General features: G+C 43.4%; 1 protein-coding gene across 2 annotated transcripts; it reads left to right on the top strand.

The window, feature by feature from the left end:
• Positions 1–605: 605 nt before the first annotated feature.
• On the top strand, positions 606–26021 carry PTPN6 (protein tyrosine phosphatase non-receptor type 6). 2 transcript variants are annotated; one of them, XM_033925299.1, is made up of 17 exons: positions 606–742; positions 859–992; positions 6196–6318; positions 9095–9289; positions 12092–12272; positions 14535–14651; positions 14733–14846; positions 14929–15025; positions 16676–16755; positions 16874–17023; positions 17792–17923; positions 18026–18180; positions 18272–18339; positions 19945–20096; positions 21387–21469; positions 21715–21839; positions 23934–26021. In XM_033925299.1, exons 2-16 carry the CDS (start codon positions 898–900, stop codon positions 21824–21826), a joined length of 1854 nt encoding a protein of 617 aa, XP_033781190.1. In that variant the 5' UTR covers positions 606–742; positions 859–897; the 3' UTR covers positions 21827–21839; positions 23934–26021. The 2 variants fall into 2 exon arrangements, with proteins under 2 accessions (XP_033781190.1, XP_033781191.1); XM_033925300.1 differs by lacking the exon at positions 606–742 and adding an exon at positions 4201–4629 and having other exon boundaries at positions 883–992.
• Positions 26022–26223: the final 202 nt, after the last annotated feature.

Genomic DNA, 26223 nt, shown 5'->3' with positions numbered 1-26223 from the left:
TTTGAAGGTGCGGCCTCCAGAATTGTACATAATATTCTAAATGAGGTCTCACCAGACTCTTATTTAGGGGCATCAATACCTCCTTTTTCCTACTGGCCATACATCTTCCTATGCATCCTAGCATCCTTCTAGCTTTCGCTGTCACCTTTTCAACCTGTTTGGCCACCTTAAGATCATCACATGCAATCACACCCAAGTCCCGCTCTTCTGTCATGCACACAAGTTCTTCACCCCCTAAATTGTACCGTTCCCTTGGGTTTTTGCAGCCCAAATGCATGACCTTGCATTTCTTGGCATTAGAAAGAATTGGTTCTGAGAAGCAATCCCTGGGCTACTTCCCGGGTTCTGGTGTTGGTCAGATTTGGCTGCTCCAGCAGCTGTTTTTCCCGCTCATTCCTTTTGTGGAATATCTTTGGATTTTTCTGTTAGTTTTTAGAAATGTGTATCTCTGATGTCTTTGTATTTTACTCAGTGTAATGACAAATGCATTTCTGTTTGTCTCTGTTTCCGTTTCCCTCCCTACTCTCAAATTACAAATTAACCAAGCCCTGGGTTCCAGGATAGACTACACAGACAACTCTTTGTCCTACCATTCCTTGTGCACCAGCATCAAAACTTCCTCTTTTAGGAGCTATCTCTGTGAGGATTCGATCCCACAGGCTTTCCTGGTGTCATAAACAGAGCTGACATCTCCTGTGAACTTCACCCTCACTACACTACCATTACAAAAGCAAAGATACAGGTAGGAACGGGGACTGGCATCGCTTTGCTTCTCCTAAGCCAGCATTATACAGGATTACCTCCAGCAGGAGGAAAGGGGCATGCAAAATATTAACCATATTGAATTGCTCCCCTTAGAGGACATTCATGGTCTGAGGAAATCGGTGTCTCATCTGAATGAGAATTCTTCCCAGAGAAAAGAGTGACCCCCCTACTCTCAGCCTACAGCAACAGATGGATGTCCATCCTCTCAGCACCTCTGAACTGCGAGGGTGAGTGCTGTCAAAGTGAACAGACGAGGTCCCTCACATTTGCTGGACAGGTACAGGGAGAACGAGGATGTCTGTTATCAATTTGTTATACCGCCTGTAGTAACATTTAGGCGATTTACAATAATAAGTTTATCAAGAAATGGCAAACAAACATTAAGATTTACAGCACGTCAGACAGACAGAACAATGCTTGATTACAAGGGGTTAGAGGGGAGAACGACATTTAAGGTTCAAACACTAGGGGAGGGAAGATTCTGTGATGAAAAGTTGGCGAGAACGCACCCTTGAAAGGTCTGCAGATTCAATTGAAATCTGTCCAAAGATGGGAAGGAATGGAGTTCCATACTTGTGGGGCTGTGCCTGAAAATATGGCGGAACGTGTAGTATCTTGAATAGTTTGTTGAGGTGAGGGTGTTGCTAAAAAATTTTGATTTTGCCATCTAAGTGCTCTGGCAGGTGGATATGGGATTAGATCTTGGTCTTAAAGGCGCTTATTGTTGGTCTAGTGCAGGGGTGTCCAATGTCGGTCCTCGAGGGCCGCAATCCAGTCGGGTTTTCAGGATTTCCCCCATGAATATGCACGCACTGCTTTCATTGTATGCTAATAGATCTCATGCATATTCATGGAGGAAATCCTGAAAACCCGACTGGATTGCGGCCCTCGAGGACTGACATTGGACACCCCTGGTCTAGTGGTATAAGTCTTGCTTTAAGGTCACAGAGAATGTTGCTGTTACATGTATATATTTATTCAATTTTCTCTACCGTTCTCCAGGAGAGCTCAGAACAGTGACATGAATTTATTTAGGTACTCGAACATTTTCTCCGTCTTTACTGGTGGGCTCACAATCTATCTAATGTGCCTGGGGTAATGGGGGGATTAAGTGACTTGCTCAGGGTCACAAGGAGCAGCAGGGGTTTGAACCCACACCTGCAAGGTACTGAGGCTGTAGGAGAGACGTGCAGAGAGAATGCTGCTGTCAGAGGTGGGTCTTTAATATATAAACTATTGACTGTCAGTGTCTCCATATTTTCTCCCCTGTGTGTCCGCTTTGCAACCTACAATGAGATAGATCTGTTCCTGCAAAGGAAAAGGAAAATATTAAAAAAAGCAACTCCTTTCTTCCGTTGAATGAGGAGAGAGGTTTAGTAAGAGGCAAAAGGGGAGAGACTTCCTTTCTTCTTGTTCCTGGCTTTCACAATCACAAAATACAGCATGTTGTAACTGCTTGTGTAATCCTCACCGCTCTAAGTAACAGACAAGTCCAAGAGATGACACCTCATAAACGCAGCACCTGCCCCTAGCAAGATCTATTCAGCAATTTTCAGTGGATAATGCCACGATTCGCTGCTCTATCTGGTTATAGGCCCTGATATCCAGATTTTTTTGATCTGCTGCAATTGTGCTACTCCCAAAAACCCCAAGGTATCCTCTTAATCTTCCCTTTGGATCCAAGCAGTGAAATCAGCAAGCAAGTACACATGCAGAGCTGCCAAATTGTCCTGGATTTCTGACAAACTCACCATGGTGCATTGTGGGACCTGGAGTGCTGATCTCAATGGCACAGAGCCTACAAATCTCACACTGCTTATGTAGTATCACATCATACCTTATGCCAGGGCTACTCAAACAGGTGCACAAGTCAATTGGGTTTTCAGGATATCCCTAATGAATGGGCATGCATATTCATTAGGAATATCCTGAAACCTGAGTAGCCCTGCCTTATGAGTGTATCTAATTTGCCAGGACCTAACAGGACATAGGGCTAGATTCACTAAACCCACCGATCAACTTCTGACCACTTAGTGACCCCTTTACGACCAGATTTCTCTCTGACCCGATTCACTAACCTCTGTCCCGATCATCCTCCGATCCGCACATCAAGTTTATCAAGTTTATTAACAAAATTTGATTAATCGCCTATTATAATCACTAAGCGATGTACATAACAAAAATATAATAAATTAAAAAGAGGTTCACAATTTAATAACAAACAATTAACTTAAAGAAACATATAGCTGGGAAGGAAAGGATAAAAGTTACAATTATCATTTGGGGTAGAATAGTGGAAATAACAATAGGTAAAGGGACGCAAAAACTCAGCAATTATAAACATGCAATGCTTTAAACGTTAAAGGCATCTCTAAATAAATAAGATTTTAAAGATTTTTTAAATACTAAAATATCTTTTTCTTTACGAATATATTGGGGAAGGGCATTCCACCATAGGGGACCTGTCACAGAAAAAATGTCAGCCCTTCTTGTACCAATGATTTTCAGGGAAGGAACTGAAAGAAGATTTTGGTTGGTGGAGCGAAGTGAGCGTTGTGTATTATAAGGTATCAAGAGTCTAGATATGAATTGGGGTTCATCACAGGCTAAAGTTTTAAAGATGAGTAGCATTATTTTAAATGTGATTCTATGACCAAAAGATAGCCAATGAGAATCTATTAACAGCGGAGAAACATGATCGTATTTCTTTGCATTGTATATTAACTTTATTGCGGTGTTTTGAATCAATTGTAATCTCCTTTAATCACATACAAATGAGGGGGAAAGGCATTAAAATGTAGGCACCAACTGGGCTGGCTGATCCAAAAAGCTGAGTTCCTTTCTGCCTCCCTGCTCTTACCCCGAATCTCTCCTGCCACCCCGACTCTTCTGCCCTTCCCTGGAGTGCAAGCCCAAAACGGGTTAAAATCAGTCTAAAACAAATAAAAATGAGCTCTGCCGGGCTTGGAGGGCCACCATCTACCGATGGTCTGCGCATGCGTTGGGATCGCTATAGAATGATCTGGGCAGGCAGTTGGGGGTGTGATTCCGATCGATTCGTGAATCAACCCCTTGGATCTGTGCCCTTAGTAAATCTAGCCCCTTATTTGCTGTCAGGTACTATGTTATTGTGTACATTTAAAGCCAGGACTGGACTACAAGTTTCCTTCCTGGAACTGGGTAACTAAGCAGCTCTGGATTTGTAACTGTAATGGAGGCTCAACCTTACCCTGGGGGGCTGTGTAAGCTTATAAGAATCAACTCCATCTCTCCCCACTCCTCCCCAACATCCCTGTAACGCTCTAGTGGTTCAACAACTGTGCCAGCTCTGCTCTTCTGTTTTAAACTGAATTTGGGCAAGGAAACCAAAAGATCTCACCTCTCCCATCAAGAACTGGAAATAAAGTGTTTTATTTCTATTTATTCCTTTTAAAGTGGACTAACTTGGCAACTACAGAAAGAAATGCATCGAACTTCTCCACCCAACAGCCTCATCTGTACCCCCAAATCTGCACCAGTTTACATCAGACTCAGGAAACAAGCGTCCTCTATGCGCTTGTGCTTGAAGTCTTAGTTGCCCCCAGCACATCAGGGAGACGCCTGAGCTGTGTGTTGGTGTTATAGAAGGGAAACCGGAACATTGAAAAACACAGAAGATTTGCAGAAGTTCAGCAGGGAGTTGAAAGCACAGATACAGCAAATGTTAAAGCAAAAAAGTTACCAAGAGGATCCAAGCAGGCGCTCTCATAACTCTTCTTCCACTCTTTCCTCCCTGCTTGCTAATTTGTGGAGATAAGTTGGTGCTGGACCAAAGCCATCAAGTGCCTTTCTTCTGCCTCCAGCTCTGTGATCAAAGATGGTGAGGTAAGAAGGGCCTTCCCAAGAAAGAGTGGGGTGTTGGGGCAGGTGGCAAGAGTGTGCAAAATGCAAGAGGGATTTGGACTTGTAAGTGGTACTCAAGCATTTTCCCTATCTGACCCGGAGGGCTCACAATCTATGTATCCGGGGGCAGTGGAGGATTAAGTGACTTGCTTAGGGTCACAAGGAGCAGTACAGGGCTTGAACCCACAACCTCAGGGTGCTGAGGCTGTTCCACTGCACCACAAGAGACAGTGCTGGCGGCGAAAATACTTGGGAAAACTCCAGCTTAATGCAGAGTGAACAGGAGCTGAAAACTCCTGGGGAGACTCCAGGAGAGTTTCAAGAGAGTTTCCAAGAGAGTTTAAAGTTTATTAGGATTTTATATACCGCCTATCAAGGTTATCTAAGCGGTCTTTACAATCAGGTACTCAAGCATTCTCCCTCTCTGTCCCGGTGGGCTCACAATCTATCTACCAAGTTTACCAAGTTTATTCAATAATTTGATTAATCGCCTACTCTACATTCAAGGCGATGTACAAGATAATACTAATAATTATAAACATAGGTAAAATATTATATAAATGGACAATATTACAAAAAGCAAACACAGTTTAAAAAAAATTAAGTTGTTACTTATTATATCGAAACAATAGGAAAATTCATTAATGGTTACATTCTATATTAAATTCAAAAATACAAAGGTAAAAACATAGGGGGGGGAAAAAAGACAATAAAAAAGATAGATAAAAATAATAAAAAATCATTATTCACTAAAAGCATCGTTAAAAAGGAAACTTTTGAGCTTAATTTTTAATTTTTCGAGGTTCTTTTCTTCTCTTATATATATTGGGAGATCATTCCAGGACTGAGGGGCTGTCACCGAAAAAATAGTGAGACGTCTTGTATTGATGATTTTTAACGAGGGAATGGCTAATGTGCATGAGGTGAAAATACCAGGGCTGAGATTACAGCAAAACACAGAGCGTACAGAAGCTGAAAATACCAGGGGAGAGAGTGCAGGGGTCAGAGAGAAAAGGGAGGACTCCAGCAAAATGCAGAGTAGAGGGGCTGAAAATACCAAGGGAGACTCGCAAAATGCGGAGTGCAGTGGCTGAATGTATCAGGGAAGAGATTGCAGAGGTCAGCAATATTAAAGGAGACTCCAGTATAATACATAGAGGGCAGGAGTGAAAATACGAAGGAAATTTCAACAAAATGCGAGATTGAATGGGGCAGTTAAAACAGAACTGACTCTAGTGGATGAAAGCACCAGGACAGACTACAGCAGAAGGCACAGTAGAGTTCTCCTTTTATGTAATAAGAGATACTGCTCCCTTATTTTGTTTCATGAATAAAGTGGACAGTAACTGAGTGGTAATGAGATGGCCAGGAAATATGAATGCCTTGGTGAGTTTTGTTCTGAAAAGGTGGGGTGCCCGTCTTTCCTTCATCTTCCCATGCAATGCCTGAGAAGAGAAGAGGTGAGTCGATGCCTCTTTCACTGAACCCCAGCAATAATTGATATAGCTCAGCTCCTAGTAATGTTGTGTCTCTTTCTGTCTCTCTCAGGTGGTTTCACAGAGACATCAGTGGTCTGGATGCTGAGGCTCTGCTCAAGAGTCGTGGGGTGCATGGGAGCTACTTGGCAAGGCCAAGCCGCAAAATCCAGGGTGATTTCTCCCTGTCTGTCAGGTTGGTAATGGGATAATTAAATGCTTATTTGATAAAAGCAAGTTGGGTGTCTATAAATTTCTCTAAAATAGCCACCAGGGCTGTCCGTGCAAGGCACAAGGAAATCCACAATAGAAAAGATTAGCATCTGGGATCTGGATCTGGAAGTGGAATTGGAGCTTGGGTAACAGTAAAAAGACAGAGTAGGAGGGGGCAGGATTGGGAGCAAAGTATCGGTTCAAACTGTCTTGACTCGGGGACGTGTAAAGTTGACGCTTTTGTGTGTGGTCACTAAAGGCTTTGAAGTCAAGTTTACTCATTTATGTATTTGCAGGTTTTCTAAACAATCTTATTGAATATAATTTATTCACAATGGTTTAGAACATTATTACCCATAGGTAGAAAAATGCACCCCAAGACCCAGTGATAGAAATCATCTACAGTATATCAAATACAGAATATATTACAATGATCAGTAAAAGAATCATTTTGAAATTCTTCTGAAAAGACAATAAAGCTTCTAATGATTGGGGAGTCAGACGGGTTCGCCGTCTAATTTTTCAGCAGTATTTTGCTTTGTTGGTTATGACAATTGGATTATGCTAATTTCTTCTATGTCTGTCTGAATAAATGCAATCTGACAAGTTTGCAACTTCTTCAGAATACTGCGGCAAAATTGATATTTGGGAAGCACAAATACGATCCTGTGACCCCTTGACTTCATTGGCTTCCTGTGTTTTGGAGAATTCAATTCAAACGTACTTGTGTGATTTTTACAATTTTGGATGGGATTTTCTCCCTCTTAATTCCTGTCTTTTTCAATTCTTCTTTACCATCTCATTCAAGAAATACTCCGAAATATAAACTTGGCTTTCCAAAAATGTGGAATGAGCTTCCTTCGGAGACCAGGTTAGTTTCTCATTTGACAACTTTTGGGAAAAATCTCTGGTTGATTCTTCGCTTCCAAGATCATTTTGAATCGAATCATCTCATTCTCTAGCTGAATTTAGGAAATCTTCTTAACCGAGTCCAGCCCTTTTTGTAAGGGATGAATCGGTATAGAAAACCAAGGATTGGACTGGGAGTCAATTCAGAGTGGTTTACATGAGCTTCTATAAATGGTGTTACAATACAGTTAGCGCTTTCTGAGATGGTTTTCAATTCAGACACATTTATACCTTAGTCAATCATCCTACGTAAGTATATTCACATATAATACTAGTGTTGTGTTCCTAATGGGGATTAGTCTGTGAAGAGGACGGTCTTTATCCCTTTCTTGAACTTTCCGGTGTCCTTTTCTAGTTTTAATTCTTTCGGAAGGCAGTTCCACCACCTTGGAGCCATCACTGAGAACATTCTTGTCCGAACGCGTTCGTATTTGATGTCTCTGAAGGAGGGTATTTCCAACAGGTATTTTGGCTCGAGCGCAGGGTATGTGCCGATGTATGGTAATGTAGTCTGGCCCCTAGATACTGCGCCTTATGTTTCGAAACAAGAATCAACTCATTCCACTTATCTGGGCCTAAAACAACCAAAAGCTTTCCCAAATCTATCTAATCCAGGAGCCACAAGTAAATTTCCTTGCTGAGGCTGCAAAAGTCAGTTAGGCGCATTAGATAACAGCCTACTAGTTGGAAGAACTTTAAAAATCGACACCAGTAGTTTAAATAAGCATTGTTCCCGAACGGGAAGCCAACCATGGCAATAAAGGTCTCGTTGTCTCGTTGTCTCCCATTTGTCCCTCCTAGTAACAACCAGACAGAAGCATATTGTTATGAGTTTACAACCGAGGAATGTACAATGGATTACAATAAGAAAAAAGTGCATAATAGTAAAGACAGAGCCATAATGCATAAGACTTTTTACAGGTTTTATGTAATGTAAATGTGCACGAGTCGAGTCTCTTTCATTTGAAAAGAAACTGCAATAAGAGAGCATAGGAGGAAGTTAAGAGGTGATAGGCTCCGGTGTAATCTAAGAAAATATGCATAGAACAGTCTCCCAGAAGAGGTGGTGGAGACAGAGACTATGTCTGAATTCAAGAGGGCCTGGAATAGGCACATGGGATCTCTCAAAGATAGAAAGAGTTCATGGTTACTGCGGATGGGCAGACTGGGTGGGCCATCATGTTTCTCTGCTTCATTAAACACACTTTGCAGAAATGGATAAAATCTTCAAAGGAGTCTTTTTATTAGCTCATAATAAAGGAACCCAACACGGTCTGTGTTTTGGCTCAACCGAGCCGGCCTCAGATGTAGAAAAGGAAAGCCCGGGATGAAAACTCCACTTGTACACAGGAAGCTTCAATTGACTCTTAAGGCGTACGGCAATGAAGATTTTGCTAAGCTGACAGTCAATAGCAATCTTCCTGTACCTTTCTTATTGGATTATAATAAAGGCTGCATTTTGATTAAAATTTTAACTACTCTGGGCTACTCACTTAGGGGCCCCTTTTATGAAGGAACTGAATGGGCTTCGCTGCATTTACTGCGTCAGCATCGCCACCGCAGCTTTTGAAAGGGGCCCTTAACTCAGAGTCTGAGGAGCTGCAGTGGGGAAAAGAAAATAATTAATAAATGACAAACCATTAATCACACAATTAATCGCAATTACAAATTTTAATCAAAATGCAGCCCCCCCAAAACTGAAGAATGAAAAGATAAGAAGCAGAAATGCAAATTGAGAAATGAGACTTTAAAGCTGTCAGGCCATTCATAGCTATTGTGTCTGGTTCAGAAGTACATTCGTAATACCTCTTTCCTGTTGTCTTATGTACGTCCCCTCTCCTTGTTTACAGAGTGGGAGCAGATGTTACTCACATTCGGATTCAGAATACAGGAGATTTTTATGACCTCTATGGAGGAGAGAAATTTGCAACCCTGTCTGAGCTGGTGGAGTACTATACAACTCAGCACAGCACTCTGGAGGACCGTGACGGTACCCAGATCGACCTGAGGTATCCTCTGAACTGTTCTGACCCCACCAGTGAACGGTAAGGCCAGGGAGCTTGGAGAAGCTCAATGCACATGCCAAATTTCCAGTCACTAGAAGGTGATGTGGGGTTCAGTGACTCTTCAATTCCAGATCGCAAGGTGCGCTGCTACGCTTTAGCACATCTGGGTGCCCTAAATAAAAAGCATGCGCAAAGTCTAGCGCACAGAACTTTTAAATCCAGCAATTCAGCACAGATAGAGCAAATGGCTGGTTACTATGCCCGCCTAAGGCTATTTCCAGGCAAAGGCACGCCCAGGCCTACGTGCCTCCCTAGGCTCCCGGAGGCACCTACAATATAGGCGGCCTGCCTTGGGGTGCCTTGGCGTCACGATTGGCTGGTTAGGCAGCAGTTGACCGCCTACAATTGGCATGCCTTTTATAGAATTTATAGGTATGTGTGACGCACAAATGGAAGTATTCTGTTTATTTCAGAAACTGAGAACCTGCTCTATAAAAGTTAAAAAAAAAAAAAAATATATATATATATGTAAGTATGTTATGAAATTATACAACCACATTACAACAGACACATACTAATAACTAAGAATCAAATTGTCTGACTTCTGTAATAAAAAGCCTTCAGCTGTTTCATATTCTCCATTTCACATAATTCCAGTGGAGGTGAATTCCAAAGCATAGGACCTCCTATCAAAAACATTGATGAGCAATTTTCTTCCAATATACAGACCTTGGTTTGCAAGCATAATTCGTTCCAGAAGCATGCTCATAATCCAAAGTGAATTTCCCCATAGAAAGTAATGCAGGGGTAGGCAATTCCGGTCCTTGAGAACCGGAGCCAGGTCAGGTTTTTAGGATATCCACAATAAATATGCATGAAATAGAGGCAGTGCATGCAAATCCATCTCATGCATATTCATTGTGGATATCCTGAAAACCTGACCTGACTCCGGCTCTCGAGGACCGGAATTGCCTACCCCTGAAGTAATGTAAACGATTTGTTCCACATCCCATAAACTGGCTGATGTGAGGGAGAAGCTGTGCGCGTAAGACAGGGGTGTCCAATGTCGGTCCTCGAGGGCCGCAGTCCAGTCGGATTTTCAGGATTTCCCCAATGAATATACATGAGGTCTATTTGCATGCACTGCTTTCATTCTATGCTAATAGATCTCATGCATATTCATTGGGGAAATCCTGAAAACCCGACTGGATTGCGGCCCTCGAGGACCGACATTGGACACCCCTATAGTGTCTTTAACAGTGCAAGCCAGAGAGAGAGACGGAGCAGTGGCAGAGCAGAGCAGCGCCGTGAGTAGCCGCTGCGTTCAGAAATCCGTGAGGAGGAAGGGTGCCTCACTCACCCCAAAGTGACACCAGGGTTCCCTGCTCTTCTTCGCTACAGGCTATTAGGGGTGTCTGGAGGGGGGAGGAGGGCATGTGTACGCGTTCGTTTAGCGAGTTAAAAATTAAGAAAGTGTTTTGCTCGTCTTGCAAAACACTCGCAAACCGCGTTGCTCGCTATCCAAGACTTGACTGTGATAAGCTGAGAAGAAGGAATACCTATGAAAGGGGTATTTTTTTGGCAAATTTGCAAAGAAGTCACCACAGATAATGGAGCACGGTCATTGAGTGCTTTCTGAATAAAACCTGAAAGCCTCAGAGTAAATAGTGGTATCAGATACATTTCATGGACAGTATAAGGTTCCAGCGTGTGTGAACTCTAGCCGCACAAATTGTGAACGTGCTGGAGTGTTATTTGGTGTATGAAATGTTTATCCCCCTCCCGTCACCTCTGAATCTGGCCTGCTCGTCCTTATCCCACCACCTTTACCTGAGTGTGGCGCAGTGGTTAACGCTACGGCCTCAGCATCCTGAGGTTGTGGGTTCAAACCCACGCTGCTCCTTCTGACCCTGGGCAAGTCACTTAATCCCCCCATTGTCCCAGGACAGACAGGGAAAAATGCTTGAGTACCTGAATAAATTAATGTAAACCGTAAAATGTGAAATACATTTATTTATTTTTATGTATGTATTTATATACCGCCTATCAAGGTTATCTAAGCGGTTTACAATCAGGTACTCAAGCATTTTCCCTATCTGTCCTGGTGGGCTCACAATCTATCTAATGTACCTGCCCCCCTCTCTCATTGTACACCCTCCTCTCTGTTCTGCCCCCCCCCCCCCCCCAGTCAGTAGCTCTGCTGTTTCTTTTGAAGGTTTGCTGATATAAATAAATACTGACAGATCTAATTTTTCACGCTTCCTCCTTGCGGTTGGAAACTGGCTCCTTCCTTCACTCTCTGAAATCTTTCTCAGCCACAATTTTCCATCACCTGACCCTACAATACCACTTCTCACATTTCAAACCCCTTCATTGCCGGTTGAAGCAACAGCCATGAATTCAGAGACAGTCTTTCATTCCCAGGGCTAGACTGTCTCTCTCCCTCTGAGGTACAGAGCACTCATTTCTGTCCCCCAGTGGACAGGGTTTTGTCCCTTGCCGAGATACCACCATCACCTTCTATCCTACTTTTTCAGCACTTCACAACACTGAAAGAGACTATCTCTCTCTCTCTCCCCTTCACCCTAAAAGCTCTGCTATATGTTTCACAATAGGCAGGGGCTGACTGCATCACACACCCTCCCCTTAATCTCCCCACCCCTCCAGATTACCCTCCATCTGTAAAACTGGAAGGGTTTTCTCCCACCCTCATCCCCATTCCTTCAGTTTCCCTTCCATCACACACTCGGAAGGGCTGTCTCCCATCATCATAAGCACCATGCTATCCTAGAGACCAGCTGACTCTCAGTGACCCCTTTCTCTGCTCCTTTTCCCTCACAGCTGGTATCATGGGCTCCTCTCTGGCTCCAGTGCTGAGAAGCTCTTGATGGAGAAGAGTGAGCCATGGACCTTCCTGGTGCGGGAGAGTCTGAGTAAACCTGGAGACTTTGTCATCTCAGTTCTGTCTGAAGAGATGAAGGAAGGACGACCTAAAGTCACTCATGTCAAGATTCACTGCGAGGTGAGAGGTTGGGCCCAGCAGTCCTTGGGAGGTCCAGCAGGGGTCAGTGCAGCCTGAGAAGAGATCAGGGGCTGGGGCTAGTGACCCTGGCACCTATATGAAAAGATTCACCCATGGTGTTAATCAGCAGGCTTTATTTAATGTGTCATTTTTAATACAGTTGTATATGTGACCTGTGCATTGTCAAGCACCTTTGCATTGTGCGGTTAATAAATATTGAAAATAAATGAAGTTGAACATAAAACTTACAATTTTATTAACAGCACAACAATAGTGAAATAACCAATTATAAACACAAATACAGTCAATGAGGTAAACTTGGAGATGGCAATTTGAACCCGAGAAACATTAATAGCACTTTGGAACAATCATAAAACAGAATCTGAGAATGGTCAGCAGAATACAAAGGATACCATAATAGACAGCATGGAAGAATGCCCTCCTGCCCGACACGATTTTGAGGAAGCTTTTCAAAACCCAGGACCCCCGGACACGTCCTCAAAAAGGAAGAAATCCAGACGTCTGGTGTAGCACAGTGGTTAAAGCTAGGGCAAACAGAATGCTAGGCATCATCAAGAAGGGTATTACAACCAGAACAAAAGAAGTTATCCTGCCGTTGTATCGGGCGATGGTGCGTCCGCATCTGGAGTACTGCGTCCAATATTAGTCGCCGTATCTTAAGAAGGATATGGCGATACTCGAGAGGGTTCAGAGGAGAGCGACATGTCTGATAAAAGGTTTGGAAAACCTTTCATACGCTAAGAGATTGGAGAAACTGGGACTCTTTTCCCTGGAGAAGAGGAGACTTAGAGGGGATATGATAGAGACTTATAAGATCATGAAGGGCATAGAGAGAGTAGAGAGGGACAGATTCTTCAAACTTTCGAAAAATAAAAGAACAAGAGGACACTTGGAAAAGTTGAAAGGGGACAGATTTAAAACGAATGCTAGGAAGTTCTTCTTTACCCAACGAGTGGTGGACCCTGGAATGCGCTTCCAGAGGGAGTAATAGGGCAGAGTACAGTACAGGGGTTCAAGAAAGGATTGGACAGTTTCCTGCTGGAAAAGGGGATAGAGGGGTATAGATAGAGGATTACTGCACAGGTCCTGGACCTGTTGGGCCGCCGCGTGAGCGGACTACTGGGCACGATGGACCTCAGGTCTGACCCTTCAGAGGCACTGCTTATGTTCTTATGTTCTCAGCACCCTGAGGTTGTGGGTTCAAACCCACGCTGCTCCTTGTGTCACTTAATCCCTCCATTGCCCCAGGTACATTAGATAGATTGTGAGCCCACCAGGACAGACAGGAGAAAATGCTTGAGTAGCTGAATAAATTCATGTAAAACTGTCCTGAGCTCCTCTGGGAGAACAATAAAGAAAATTGAATGAATGAATGAAGGATGAAAGCGCATAGACTATTTCCCCCACATTTTGTCATAACCCTGGCTCAGTGTACCTCCTGGTGAAGGCTCTGAAGCGCTGTGCCAGTGTGTAGCCTCTCTAGGTTTGTCATTCAGCAGGCATAAGGTTTTCAGGAGAGACCTGTACCCATTGAGCCATTCCCAGTTTCCACCAGTCTAAATCCAGGGTGATGCAGGGGCAGAGCCAGAAGATAGAAACATAGAAATTGACGGCTGAAAAGGGCCTCAGCCCATCGAGTCTGCCCATACCAATGACCCACTCCCTGATTCTTACTCTCCTAGAGATCCCACGTGAATATCCCATTTTCTCTTGAAATCCGACACGCTGTTGGCCTCAATCACCCGCTGAGGCAGCTCGTTCCAATGATCGACCACCCTTTCGGTGAAGAAGTACTTCCTAGCATCACCCCGAAATTTTCCTCCCCTGATCTGGTTACCGAGGGTCCTGTAAGACTGAAGATATCATCTTTCACCTCTATACGCCCAGTAATATACTTAAAGGTCATGTCCCCTCTCTCTCTTCGCTCCTCCAGCGAGTACATCCGCAGTTTTTTTAACCTTTCTTCATACGTGAGATCCCTGAGCCCCAAAACCATCCTGGTAGCCATAAGCAAACACATATCTAACCAGACAGATGGGCCCGTGTACAAATCAGGCAACTTGGCAAGGTATCTGGCTCCTGGCACCAAATATTAGCCAGAACCCAATAACTTTGAGTCTCCCGAAAAGCTGGACAGTTAATACCAGTGTCTTGAATAGCCCATGACTGACCACCACAGGGTGAATACCATCCCTCCTTACTAACTCCATCTCACGTCCTCTCATTTTAATTTCATTTTAGAACAATAAGTTCACACTGGGTGGCACGGAAAAGTTCGAGACCCTGGCTGACCTCATCGAGCACTTTAAAAAAAATGCCATTCAGGAATTATCTGGAAATCTGTTACACCTGAGACAGGTAAAAGCTTCTCACCCCCTCGCCTGGCCCTGTGCTGGTGTTATACAGAAGGATTCACTTTTCTTTTCTGTTGTCTTTCAGCCCTATTATGCCACTAGAGTTAATGCAGCCGAAATTGAGAATCGTGTGAAGGAACTGAACAAGAAGAATGAAGCGGCTGAGGCTACAAAAGCTGGTTTTGGGGAAGAATTTGATGTAAGTTTTCATTCTCCGTCTCTGTCCCTTCTCCCGTCTTTCGGCATCAGGATCCCACCTCGGTCTCTGCTCTCTGTTTCAGAGTCTACAGAAGCAGGAGGTGAAGCAGCTGCACTCTCGCTTAGAAGGTCAACGTCCTGAAAACAAAAGCAAGAACCGCTACAAGAATATTCTGCCTTGTGAGTGTGTGTGCATCGATGGCATGGGAGGGGGAGGGAAACACCCTAGAATAATTCCTCCCTGGACACGGTGAAGGAGCTTGCTCAATACTGGGGTGTTCCATGCCCACTTGGTGTTGAGAGGAGTAGTACTGGGGTCTGTGATGTAGACCCAGGAATGAAACTGGCCAAAAGCAATGGTAGTTATAATGCACCTTTATCACCAAATTCTCTTTCACGGTGTGAATTTGTTTGGGATTTGTTTCTCTTTGTACTAGTTATCTTATGGTGCTAATGTCTTATTTTTTAAGCATGTACACATTTAGATTTCATACACATGTACGAGAGGGATGCTAAAAAGTTCTCAGCCCAACCAACCAACTTCCTCAATTCTGAGCGTTATTTTGCCACTGTAGCTGAAAAGAGCATTATCTTATTTCATAAAGTGCCAATTTGCAGAAACGAAATTCTGTTTTGACATTGTTACAGATCATTGATAGAACCATATTTCACGTCATTCTCTTCTTGGTTGGGCTGAGAATATTTCAGCTTCCCCTTGTAGTGTGAAGACTTTCAGTCTCTGGTAACCAGAGCTGAGATTGTGACATCATAATGCCTCATTCCACCAATAAGAGCCAACCTCATCAGTGATGTCACAAGGGCTTCATTGTCCTTTACTTGGCTCACTTTGATTACATCCAAGGGGGTGCAGAAAAGTTCTCAGCCCAGTCAACCAACTTCCTAAATTCTGAGCGTTATTTTGCCACTGATGGCATAATGCCTCATTCCACCAATAGGAGCCAACCTCATCAGTGATTTCACAATGGCTAACTTTTATTACATACAAGAAAGTGCAGAAAAGTTCTCAGACCAGTCAACCAACTTCCTGAATTCTGAGCGTTATTTTGCCACTGTAGCTGAAAAGAGTGTTATCTTATTTCATAAAGTTCCAATTTGCAGAAATGAGATTCTCTGTTTTGACGTTGTTTCAGATAATTGATTGAACCTTATTCTCTTCTTGGTTGGACTGAAAACCTTTCAGCACCCCCTTGTAAATGGTGATTTCAGAAAGCTGCTATTTCTACTTGGTATTTCAAGGGGGCACAGTTTTGTCCCCATTTACAGAGGGGAAACACATGTATGGGGAAAGAATTTCCCCATTGGGTTTTACAATAGTTCAGAGACATGCACAGATTGTTAACAAAGTGCTTGCTCCTTAATCCTATATCCAAATGAAACAGAATTAAACCTGTGGCGTCCTGCCATTCATATCATCCACATGTAGATTTCGTAAATGGCTGCTCCCAGCGCATGTGATGGCAGAGACACCTGCAGTGTGTTTGCAAAGCCTTCTATGAAATACAACTGGAATCAGTATGTCCCACCCTGGAAGTCTCTGTTTCAGTCTCTGTGTTCTGACTAATCCTTTATAAACTTTGCCCTACACAACAGACAGGCATTGATTCTTCATCCAGAAGTACTTGGACCAGCTCAGCTACTGCGACTGGACTTTTGCCATCAAAGCTATTGGATATCTTATCCTTAATATGGTTTTTCATGCTGAAAGTGTAGGCTATTGTTAGGTGAATTAGTGGAAAACTGACCTACTTTAATTAAGCAGAATGTGTATCAAAGTTTGGGAATAGCTTTTTCTCTTCATTTCCTTCCCAGTTGATAAATCAAGAGTGATCCTCCAAACTGGAGACCCCAATGTGCCAGGCTCAGACTATATTAACGCAAATTACATCAGGGTAAGACTGGGAGACCCTCCTATCCAGTATCACCTCTGTATCTGGAGTTCTCGCCTGACATGCTTCTCTTTCTCACCATGTTGTCACTTACTTCTCCAGTGTCTCCTTCCTTTTCCAGAATGAACTCATCAGCCCAGATGAATGCACCAAGTCCTTTATTGCCTGCCAGGGCTGCCTCCCGGACACAGTGAACGACTTCTGGCAGATGGTCTGGCAAGAGAATTCCTATGTCATTGTCATGACAACTAAGGAAATTGAGAATGGCAGGGTAAGCTCTTCTCATCCAAGTTTTATTTAAAAAAATTTGATACAACGCTTATAAAAAAAATTCTATGCGATTACATCATAAAAATTGGGTAAAAGGAACATTTAAAGACAGACATAGACTATAACTTACTTGAAGCTCAGGGAAGTAGGAGGAGAACAAATTTATACAGAAAAAAAGAGCAAAGAGAGAGATTTAACATTAGGGTAAAGGGTTGAAAAAGTTGCCAGATCGAGGCTTAAGTATTGCAATATTTTGACTTGAGAGGGGGGCGTGTTTAAGTATGTCCAATCTCTAATGCATCTCTGAAAAGAAAACTTTTTGGTGGGTTTTTAAATCTTTCTCGCATTGTTTTCTCTCTTATTTGGTTGGGCTGGTAAATTATTCCATATCTGAGGGGCAGTGACAGAAAAAATGTACCATTCAGGGTGCAACATCCATCCCTATAGCTCCTTCTCGCTCACATATATCCGTCACAGGGTGCGCTATGCATCTCTACCTCTCCCTCCATCTATCATGTATCCATGTGCTGCCCCCCACCCCTCATCATTGCTCATCCATACAACCGTATCATCTCTGCCTTCACCTTCTGTTTTGCTTGCTCTACTTTCAGTAATTTTAGTGTCTTGCTTCACAGATGTCAAAATATTTCAGGTGCTTTTTGTTGTGATATTTAATGATATATTTTCTTATTGCTTATTTTTGCTTATCCTTTCTTTTCCATCCTGCTTTTCCTCCCACTCACTTCCTCTGTATCCCTGTCTCCCATAGAAAAAGTGTGTCCCCTACTGGCCCGAAGAAGGTGGTACAAAAGAATTTGGCTGTTATGTAGTGGAAAATGTTGTTGAACACGTCGCCTCAGAGTACAAGACCCGGACACTGAAGATCTGGCCGTTGGAGAACGTGAGTGTATAGGCAGTCTAGAACCTGTTTCGTGTACATTTGGGGTACTAGAAAGTGGGGTGCTGCATACTCTCTCACCCGTGGATGTATTTTCTCATTTAGGAGTATGAGGTGCGGAAGATCACTCACTTTCACTACTTGGCCTGGCCTGATCATGGGGTACCCGAAGAACCTGGAGGGATGGTCGGCTTCCTTGACCAGATTAACCAGAAACAGGAGATGCACCCAGGGGCTGGGCCCATCATAGTCCATTGCAGGTACCAGTAACAAGAACGTGAGCTGTCTCGACTCTTGTCTCTCTCTCTCACCACAGGGACTCTCTCACTTCTGCTCTGTCTCTTCTCACAGTGCTGGAATCGGCCGTACAGGAACCATTATCGTTGTTGACATGCTGTTGGAAATGATCTCTACAAAAGGTCATTTTTCATTATTATCTGTACTAAATTGTATCCGATAAAAAAAATCACACAATGATGTTATAAGGGAATCAGTGCAGTGTGCGTCAGGCCTCACAAACACACTGTGGGAGGTGGTTGACGTCTGCTTCTCATCAAGGCTTAGTCATGTTCTGTGTACAGAGGTAAAGCTCAGGTTACTCCACCCAGGTTTACTAGGCCTTTTCTCATTCTCTGCCCATGCATGAACCCGCCCGAACCTTCTAAATTTCCACTGCTGGCGTGAGATTACAAATCTACAGTTGCTGAGTGTAGGTATTTAGAAACCCAGATGGGGAGACCAAACACCTTTCTACACTGCACAAGGGATTTAAAAAGAAAGGTAAAAAACACTTGGTTCCTGCTAAAGATTAATGTCCAGAAAGGAAACTAAGTCACAGAAATGCTCCTTTTTTTTTTTATAAACTTCAAACCAGAAGGATATATACTCTTTCAAACCCTTCTTAACTTTTTCATAAAGACATTTGCAAAGTGAAAACATTGCTCTTCAGAAACTAGGGGAAATTTTGCTCTATGGTGATGCTCTCAAAACTAGAGTAGATGTTGAGTTTGAATCCCTCAAGGTGTCAAATCATACGAATAACTGGGAGTGGGGGGAGTGCACAAAGAAAGCACCTGATTCACACGTCTGTCTTCACTGGCTCCCAGTGCTTTCCAGAATCCACTTCAAATGCTCCTGCCTAGCTTTCAAGATCATTCACGGCATCCTTCCGCCCCTAATCCCTCTAACCTTCCTCGCCCTGACGCCTGCCACCACCAGATCAACCCACAGACATAAACTATCCTTCCCCTCTCTACACGGCGTATTCCACGCAGGCAAACTGGGAAGATCTCTCCTCTCCAAAATCACGGGCCTCTGGAACGATCTCACTGTCCCGCTGCGGAACCTGGGCTCCCTTCAACTTTTCCGAAAACAATTGAAAACCTGGCTATTCTCTAACATATAACCTCTCTTCTCTTGCTCACATCCCCTCTGTTTATATGCTCTTGGAAATTTGTTTATATGCTCTTGTAAATTTTCCTTTTTAAGCTTTGTAAACCGTGTCGAGCTCCACTTCCGTGGAGATGATGCGGTATATAAACTTAAGGCTTAGTTTAGTTTAGTTTAGTCTACACCCTTAACTCTGGATTCTTGTAAATATGGCGTCCAAAATTGTGCACCAATTCAAGACATATGGCCAACTACCTTGTCTCAGAAGCCAGTTAGTGACAATGATTGGACACCCGTGGCACTAATTTGGATTTCCGTTACATGGTATGCAGCTCAAATGGGGTGTGGCCATGAGTAGATCGGGGCATTTCTGGAATACTAGGGATCTGCACCCAGATTGCTGCTCTTTTTTTGGGAGGAAATCTTTGATTTTCCCTGCTCTGCTCTTTGGGAAATGTGCATCTCTTCTCTCTATAGATTTTGCACACAACATTTCTGCTTTTCTAACCTGGGTTCCTGCTCATTCTTTGGGGGGAAAGTCTTTGATTTTCTCTGCTTCTAGCTGCGTGCGCAGGGTCTAGCTTTGGAGGTACTTTTCGTCACATCACATCTGCTTTCTCCCCCCCCCCCCACAGGAGTTGACAGCGACATTGACATTCAGAAGATGATTCTGATGGTCCGATCCCAGCGCTCTGGCATGGTGCAGACAGAAGCTCAGTACAAATTTATCTACATGGTAATCTCTCAATACATTGAGATCATGAAGATGAAACTGAAAGTTATGCAGGTAAGAGGGAGGATGAAATGCAACCTAAGGTTCAACCAGCATGGTGTTAGATGCACCTGCTCCATCTCGGAGGTCATTTAGAAAAGTTAAATCAATCCCAGGGGAGGGAGAATTCCACCTTCCACCCATGACTAGCAGAAATCACCACTGCTCCCTCTATCATATACCCAGGACATACTCCCTTCTCTTAGCACCTCACCATAGAATTACAGATATTACAGTTCCAAAATGAGGTTGATTTTATGCTTATGTATTGATTGTCTAATATTATTTATTTAAAAATTTATATTCTGTATATTATCTATACGGTTTACAAAGATTACAGTCTTAACAGGCTAAACACCGCATACAGACACAATTGCAAACAGCTCTCATAAAAAAACTAATGCGCTGACAATTGAGTTTTTAGCATTTTCGTAAAATTCATCCTCCCAGCACAGTATCGCAAAATTCCAGGCAACGCATTCCAAAGCTTGGCACCTGCCACAGACAGCATCGCTGCACCAATTCTAACATGAGAGATTGACATCTTGCCCTCTATACTCAAGTTTCGTACGATTTCTGATCTCAATCATTTTCTAGGCTGATAAATTAAAAAAACAAACAAACAACCCTGCAAGGTGACGGCGAAAGCTAGAAAGATGCTAGGGTGCATAGGGAGATGGCCAGTGGGAAAAAGGAGGTATTGATGCCCCTGTATAAGACTCTGGTGAAACCTCCTTTAGAATACTGTGTTCAATTCTAGAGGCCGCACCTTCAAAAAGATATAAAAAGGATGGAGTCGGTCCAGAGGAAGGCTACTAAAATGGTGGGTGGTCTTTGTCATAAGACGTACGGGGAAAGACTTAAAGGTCTCAATCTGTATACTTTGGAAGAAAGGCAGGAGAGGGGAGATATGATAGGAACATCTTAAGGGTTATTGTTTATTGTAATTTAATTTAGAGTCTTTCCCGAGGAGATAACAAAGCAGTGGACAATAGACAATGAAGCTAAATCTGAGAGGAAAGAATGCCAGTTGTCAAATGAGTGGAAATAAAGTGAAGGCAAGGGTAATATATTACTGGCAACATATCACTAGTAATATATTACTTTTAAAAGTACGAGTAAGCACTGTGGAGTAAAAGTAATATAAAACAGACACTAGTTTAATAAAAAAAAACAGGAATATATTACAGTTACTAGCCCCTAGGTAGGTTACTGTGAAAAATAATGTATTACTTAGTAATATACAGTGTTACACCAAACAGCAGCTATTTTAGGTCTCTGATCTGCATCTGTCTTCCATCGTAGGTGGGGAAAGAACCTGAGTATGGAAATCTTGGATTCCTGGGCAAGAAAAATATACATCCAACAGTAACACGTAAATCTTCAAAGTAAGAACCCGTTGCATCCTCCCTTCGCCCATCCTGCAACCATGTGATACCCACTGTCCTTTCTCCCTCCTTCCCAATCTTCTCTTCCTCCTACAACAGTGTGACGCTCCCTCTCCTCTCCCCTTCACTAGCAGCTCTGTGTTACATTCTCCCCCCCTATCTAGCAGCAGTGATACCTCATCTCCCCCCCATAGCTAGCAGTAGAGTGACACCCCCTCTCCTCTTTTCTTTCCCATGGGTTACAGGCAGAAAGAGGAGGTCTATGAGAACTTGCATTCAACCAAGGGGAAGAAGGAAGAGAAACCAAAGAAGCAGAAATCTGAACAGAAGAGTAAAGGATCCATCAAGAAAAAATAGTGGCAGAAAACAGGTGAGCTACTTGGTGTTCCCTCTAAGCTGAGCAGGTGTCCTCCAGCTGCATTGCTACCACTAGGGGGTGGAATATTTTCAGTCGCTAAGGACAGGTATGTTCCCTGGAGTCCTGCAGAACTTGCCTGTCCCTCACAATTGAAAAATGTGACAGTAAAACAGCACCCTCTATTGGTGAGACTGTGGGTGGAGGACTCCTGCTCAGCTTAGAGGGAACAGCCCCCCCCCCTCCCCTCCCCACTGAACTTCAGCCACTCACTCAGTCTCCCTGTGACCTTCAACATCACAGTCCTACTAGGCACAGAAATCACAGAAGCCACGGAACATGGTTGTGGATTTTGGGCCTGATACCAGTGGTATGTTATTTATTTATCAAATTCATAACCTGCATATCTCCAAAATGTCTCCAGGTTACAATAATAACCTAATATGCTAGTCCCATGTTGCTCAGCAAAATGCCTTCTAAAACAGCTATGTCATTTGTTTGTTCATTTTTATAGCCCAGAACGGGTTACAATCAAATAAAATTAGGTACTTAGAACTTCCCTGTCTGTCCCCTAGGCTCGAGAAAACAGAAAATTGTGGAGAGTCGATATCCAAGCTGATGGTTTTATTGAAACAAACAAGTAATCCACATAAATGCATCTAGGGCCGGAACCTGTAGAAACATATGGACCCTACACGGTCCGTGTTTCGACACCATTGTCTTCTTCAGGGGTTCCTGCTGGTCCTAAAATAACAGCGCTGTGCTCCAAGCTCCCGTTGGCTCACAATCTAGCTAAAGTACCTGAGTAAACAATTATTAAATAGTTACGATATAACAAAATTCAATAAGAAAAAATATGAATTATAAGAAAAAAGAAATAAAATGAACGTAAAACAGAAAACCCCTCAAAGTCTCAAAGCAGTTCAAGCAATCCTCGGCTCCAGCTATGTTACTGCTATTAAGAAGAGCCTGAGAACAGTTGGGATTCCCTCAGCAGCCCCGACGCATGCTCTCCCTCCGATGTCACTTCCATGTCCCGTACCTAGGACGTGACGACAGAGGGAGAGCTGACGCCGTTGCAGGCAGCGAGGTGATGATGCTGCTTGCACTGGGAAAGTTAAAAGAGGTACAAGGTAGGGAAAGGGTGCGTATGTGTGGTGGGGGGAGGGGCCTCTCTCAACCTTGCTACACCACTGCGTGTATATAAGATGTAAACTACTTTGATTGTAATCACAGAAAGGCAGTATATCAAATACTATCCTCTTTCCCTCCCCCCCCCCCCGAATAATTCAGTTTTTAAATAATTGTAAGAGATGGAATTTTTTCCAAATCTCTGCATATTGTGATATAGGGGCTCATTTTCAAAGCACTTAGACATAGGTCCTTTGTGTGTCTAAATACTTTGAAACTGAGCCCCATAGGTTGAAAAGGTGATGGCGAAAGCTAGAAGGATACTAGGTTACATAGGGAAAAGGAGGTATTGATGCCCCTGTATAAGACTCTGGTGAGACCTCATTTAGAATAATGTATAGTTCTGGAGGCCGCACCTTCAAAAAGATATAAAAAGGATGGAGTTGGTCCAGAAGAAGGCTACTAAAATGGTGTGTGGTCTTCGTGATAAGGCGTATCGGGACAGGTTTAAAGAGGAAAGGCGGGAGAGGGGAGATATGATAGAGACGTTTAAATACCTACGTGAAGTAAATGCGCATGAGTCGAGTCTCTTTCATTTGAATGGAAGCTCTGGAATGAGAGGCATAGGATGAGTTAAGAGGTGTCAGACTCCGGAGTAATCTGAGGAAATACATTTTTACGGAAAGGGTAGTAGATGCGTGGAACAGTTTCCCGGTAGAGGTGGTGGAGACAGAGACTGTCTGAATTCCAGAAAGCTTTGTCATGTGCGATCTCTTAAGAGAGAGGAAGAGATAATGGTTATTGCGGATGGGCCATTTGGCCTTTATCTGCCATCATGTTTCTATGTCTCTAATGAACTACACAGAAGCTGTCCCTCAGCTCTTCCTCCTTCACCCCTGTTCTCATTTTTCTATATACATATTCTATATAGATATATTTCTTGAATACATAATCTCTATGCTTTCTTTTCGATTTCAGGATGCAATACATGCAAAACCTGCTCTTCGTACCATGGAGGCCACTGGGGAAAAGAGAAATTTTGAGTTACCAGACTACCTCCACACTTCCTATGATTGTACCCTCTGGCATGCTAGCCTATGAAATTCCAGGCTCTCAAGTAGGAACTACAACTCCCAACAGGCCATGCGGTAAACCCAGGCCTGGCTCAGCCTGGTCGTCTTGAGTCAGAGCCAAGGAGGGGATCTCAGGATGAAGATTTTCATTAGATTGAATAATTCTTTTTCTACCCCCTTTGCCCCACAGGTAAATAGGGACCCTCTGAACAGTAGGATCTGATTCTGGTACTATAATGCTGTCTTGCGTGTACAGAGCACCCCTGGCACTTCCATTGCAGATTTTCAAAACAAGAGAGCCAGTAGGAATTTCAAGGGACTAGCTGGAGAAAACCCAGGTCCTAGGACATTTTAGGGAGATTTCCCCTGTAGTAGCCCTGGAAAAGTCATAGTAGCCCAGCCTGATGTGAAACATTCCAATAGCTGCATTTCTTGGCTCCAAGGTTCAATTTCATGAAATTCCTGGAAGGAAAATTGCCCGTAAAAAGACTAGTCCAAAAGGAAATGCTGATACTTAAATATTGCTCCAAATTTTTCAAGATTCCCCACAAAGTCATAAATGAAAGCATGATATTTTTCGGCATTTTCACTGGTAGCTCAAAGCAAGTGGGTACAAGTTTCCCTCTCCCCTGAGGGCTTACAATATAAGTGACCCTTTTGGTAAACTGTATTTTCCCCTTTTCCATGTGGTTTTTTTTGGGGGGTTAAATATGTGGGGGGGAAGGGGGAGGTTTGTTGTGGCAGAGAATGGGTGTGTAAGTTTTAGCCAGTGAACGTATTTGGATTATTCCACACTAAGGCCCGGATTGTATAAACGGCGCCATTGTCGCGTGTGTCAATCACGTGACGGTGCCGTTTATGGAATTGCGCCTTCGGGAAAGGCAGGCGCTGGAAATGTTTTCTAGGCCAGGGTTTTCAAGGCCTAGATTTCCAGTGCCTTTTACGAGAATCACGCCCAGAGGTGTTTTACGATGCCTAATGCCACTTATGGCATTAGCCACACCTAGTGGTGTTAGGTGTCATAAAGCGCCTCTGTAGATGTAAGTTCGGTGCCTCGTATTTTAAGACTGCTTTTAAAAGGCATTTTGCACTTAACTTAGTCAACTAAATTAAGGGGCCATTTACAGAATATGGTCCTAACTGGCTAATATGCAGTTAACAAATGATGACATAATGACTCCTTTATTCACTTTTATGGGTAACGGGTGTTAAAGTGAGTATTAGCGCATGCCCTAAAAAAAGTTATTAAAAAAAAAAAAAAAGCCTTAAATTGAGCCATAGTAAATCTGGGCTTAGTGTGTGGGAAAGTGTGTTAGAATTAGAGAATGACACGGGGACAAATTTTTCCCCTTCCCGCGAGTTCTTTTCCTCCCCCTGCCCCATTCCTGAATGCTCTGTCCTCATCTGCATAAGCCTCAAACACTTTAAAATCATAAGTGTTTGAGGCTTGAGCGATTAAGGCAGAGCTTACAGGAATGGGGCAGGAACGAAGCGGGAAAACTGAGTTCCTGCAAGGACAAATTTGACCCCGTGTCATTCTCTAGTTAGAATGTTCTAAATTCAGATTTCAGCGCACCTGAGGCCCTTCTGAGCTCCATCTTTCTCCGATCCTAGGTGACCTCCTGAGGTCTCTTGCAGATCTACAGGACTTCCAGAAATCTCCTGAGGCTCCACCCAGGTATATTTCTAATGGCCATATGAGGTTCCTTCCACATCTTGGGTTTTCTAAATTTAGGGGGTCAATTTTCAGCACCACTCAGCCAAGTGCAGCACCCAAAGGTCATTGCAAAATGCCTACTTTCCTGTGAAAATTGGGCATCGAGTTTCCATATGCCTTGTGTGGCTGGGAAGCAGTGTAGACCCATGCAATTGTCAAATCACATGCAAACCTTTCCCTGGGCTGAGGGCGAGTCATTTTCCCCGTGACCTCCTGAAACCCTCCTTGTGTGACTTGTGCTTTATGGTTATTTAAATAAAGAGACTTTTGTAGTAAGCAGAGACTTTTCTGTCGTTTGTTCTATCTGATGCAAACTGGAGACATAGACAAAGCACGAAATACTGCACTCATTTAGTGCTCGATAATGGAGATTAAAGAGAGCAATGCTGCCCGCACTGCAGCAGCTGACAGAGCCAACCCAGAGCCCAGGATCTTGAGTGCCGCATCTGCACATGCGCACCAGCTGGCGAGGGAAAGA

This window comes from Geotrypetes seraphini, chromosome 16, assembly GCF_902459505.1.
Source record: "Geotrypetes seraphini chromosome 16, aGeoSer1.1, whole genome shotgun sequence".
NCBI lineage: Eukaryota > Metazoa > Chordata > Amphibia > Gymnophiona > Dermophiidae > Geotrypetes > Geotrypetes seraphini.
Note: the sequence above shows the minus strand (reverse complement) of the source record. Positions and strands in the feature narration are given on the sequence as shown.

What these genes read in the sequence shown, in the direction of transcription:
- PTPN6 (XM_033925299.1), top strand. Translation starts at nt 898, where the DNA reads ATGAGAATTCTTCCCAGAGAAAAGAGTGACCCCCCTACTCTCAGCCTA. An exon ending in GATTTCTCCCTGTCTGTCAG is followed by an intron (nt 6,319 to 9,094) that starts GTTGGTAATGGG and finishes CCTTGTTTACAG; the next exon opens with AGTGGGAGCAGATGTTACTC. An exon ending in GTAACACGTAAATCTTCAAA is followed by an intron (nt 21,470 to 21,714) that starts GTAAGAACCCGT and finishes CATGGGTTACAG; the next exon opens with GCAGAAAGAGGAGGTCTATG.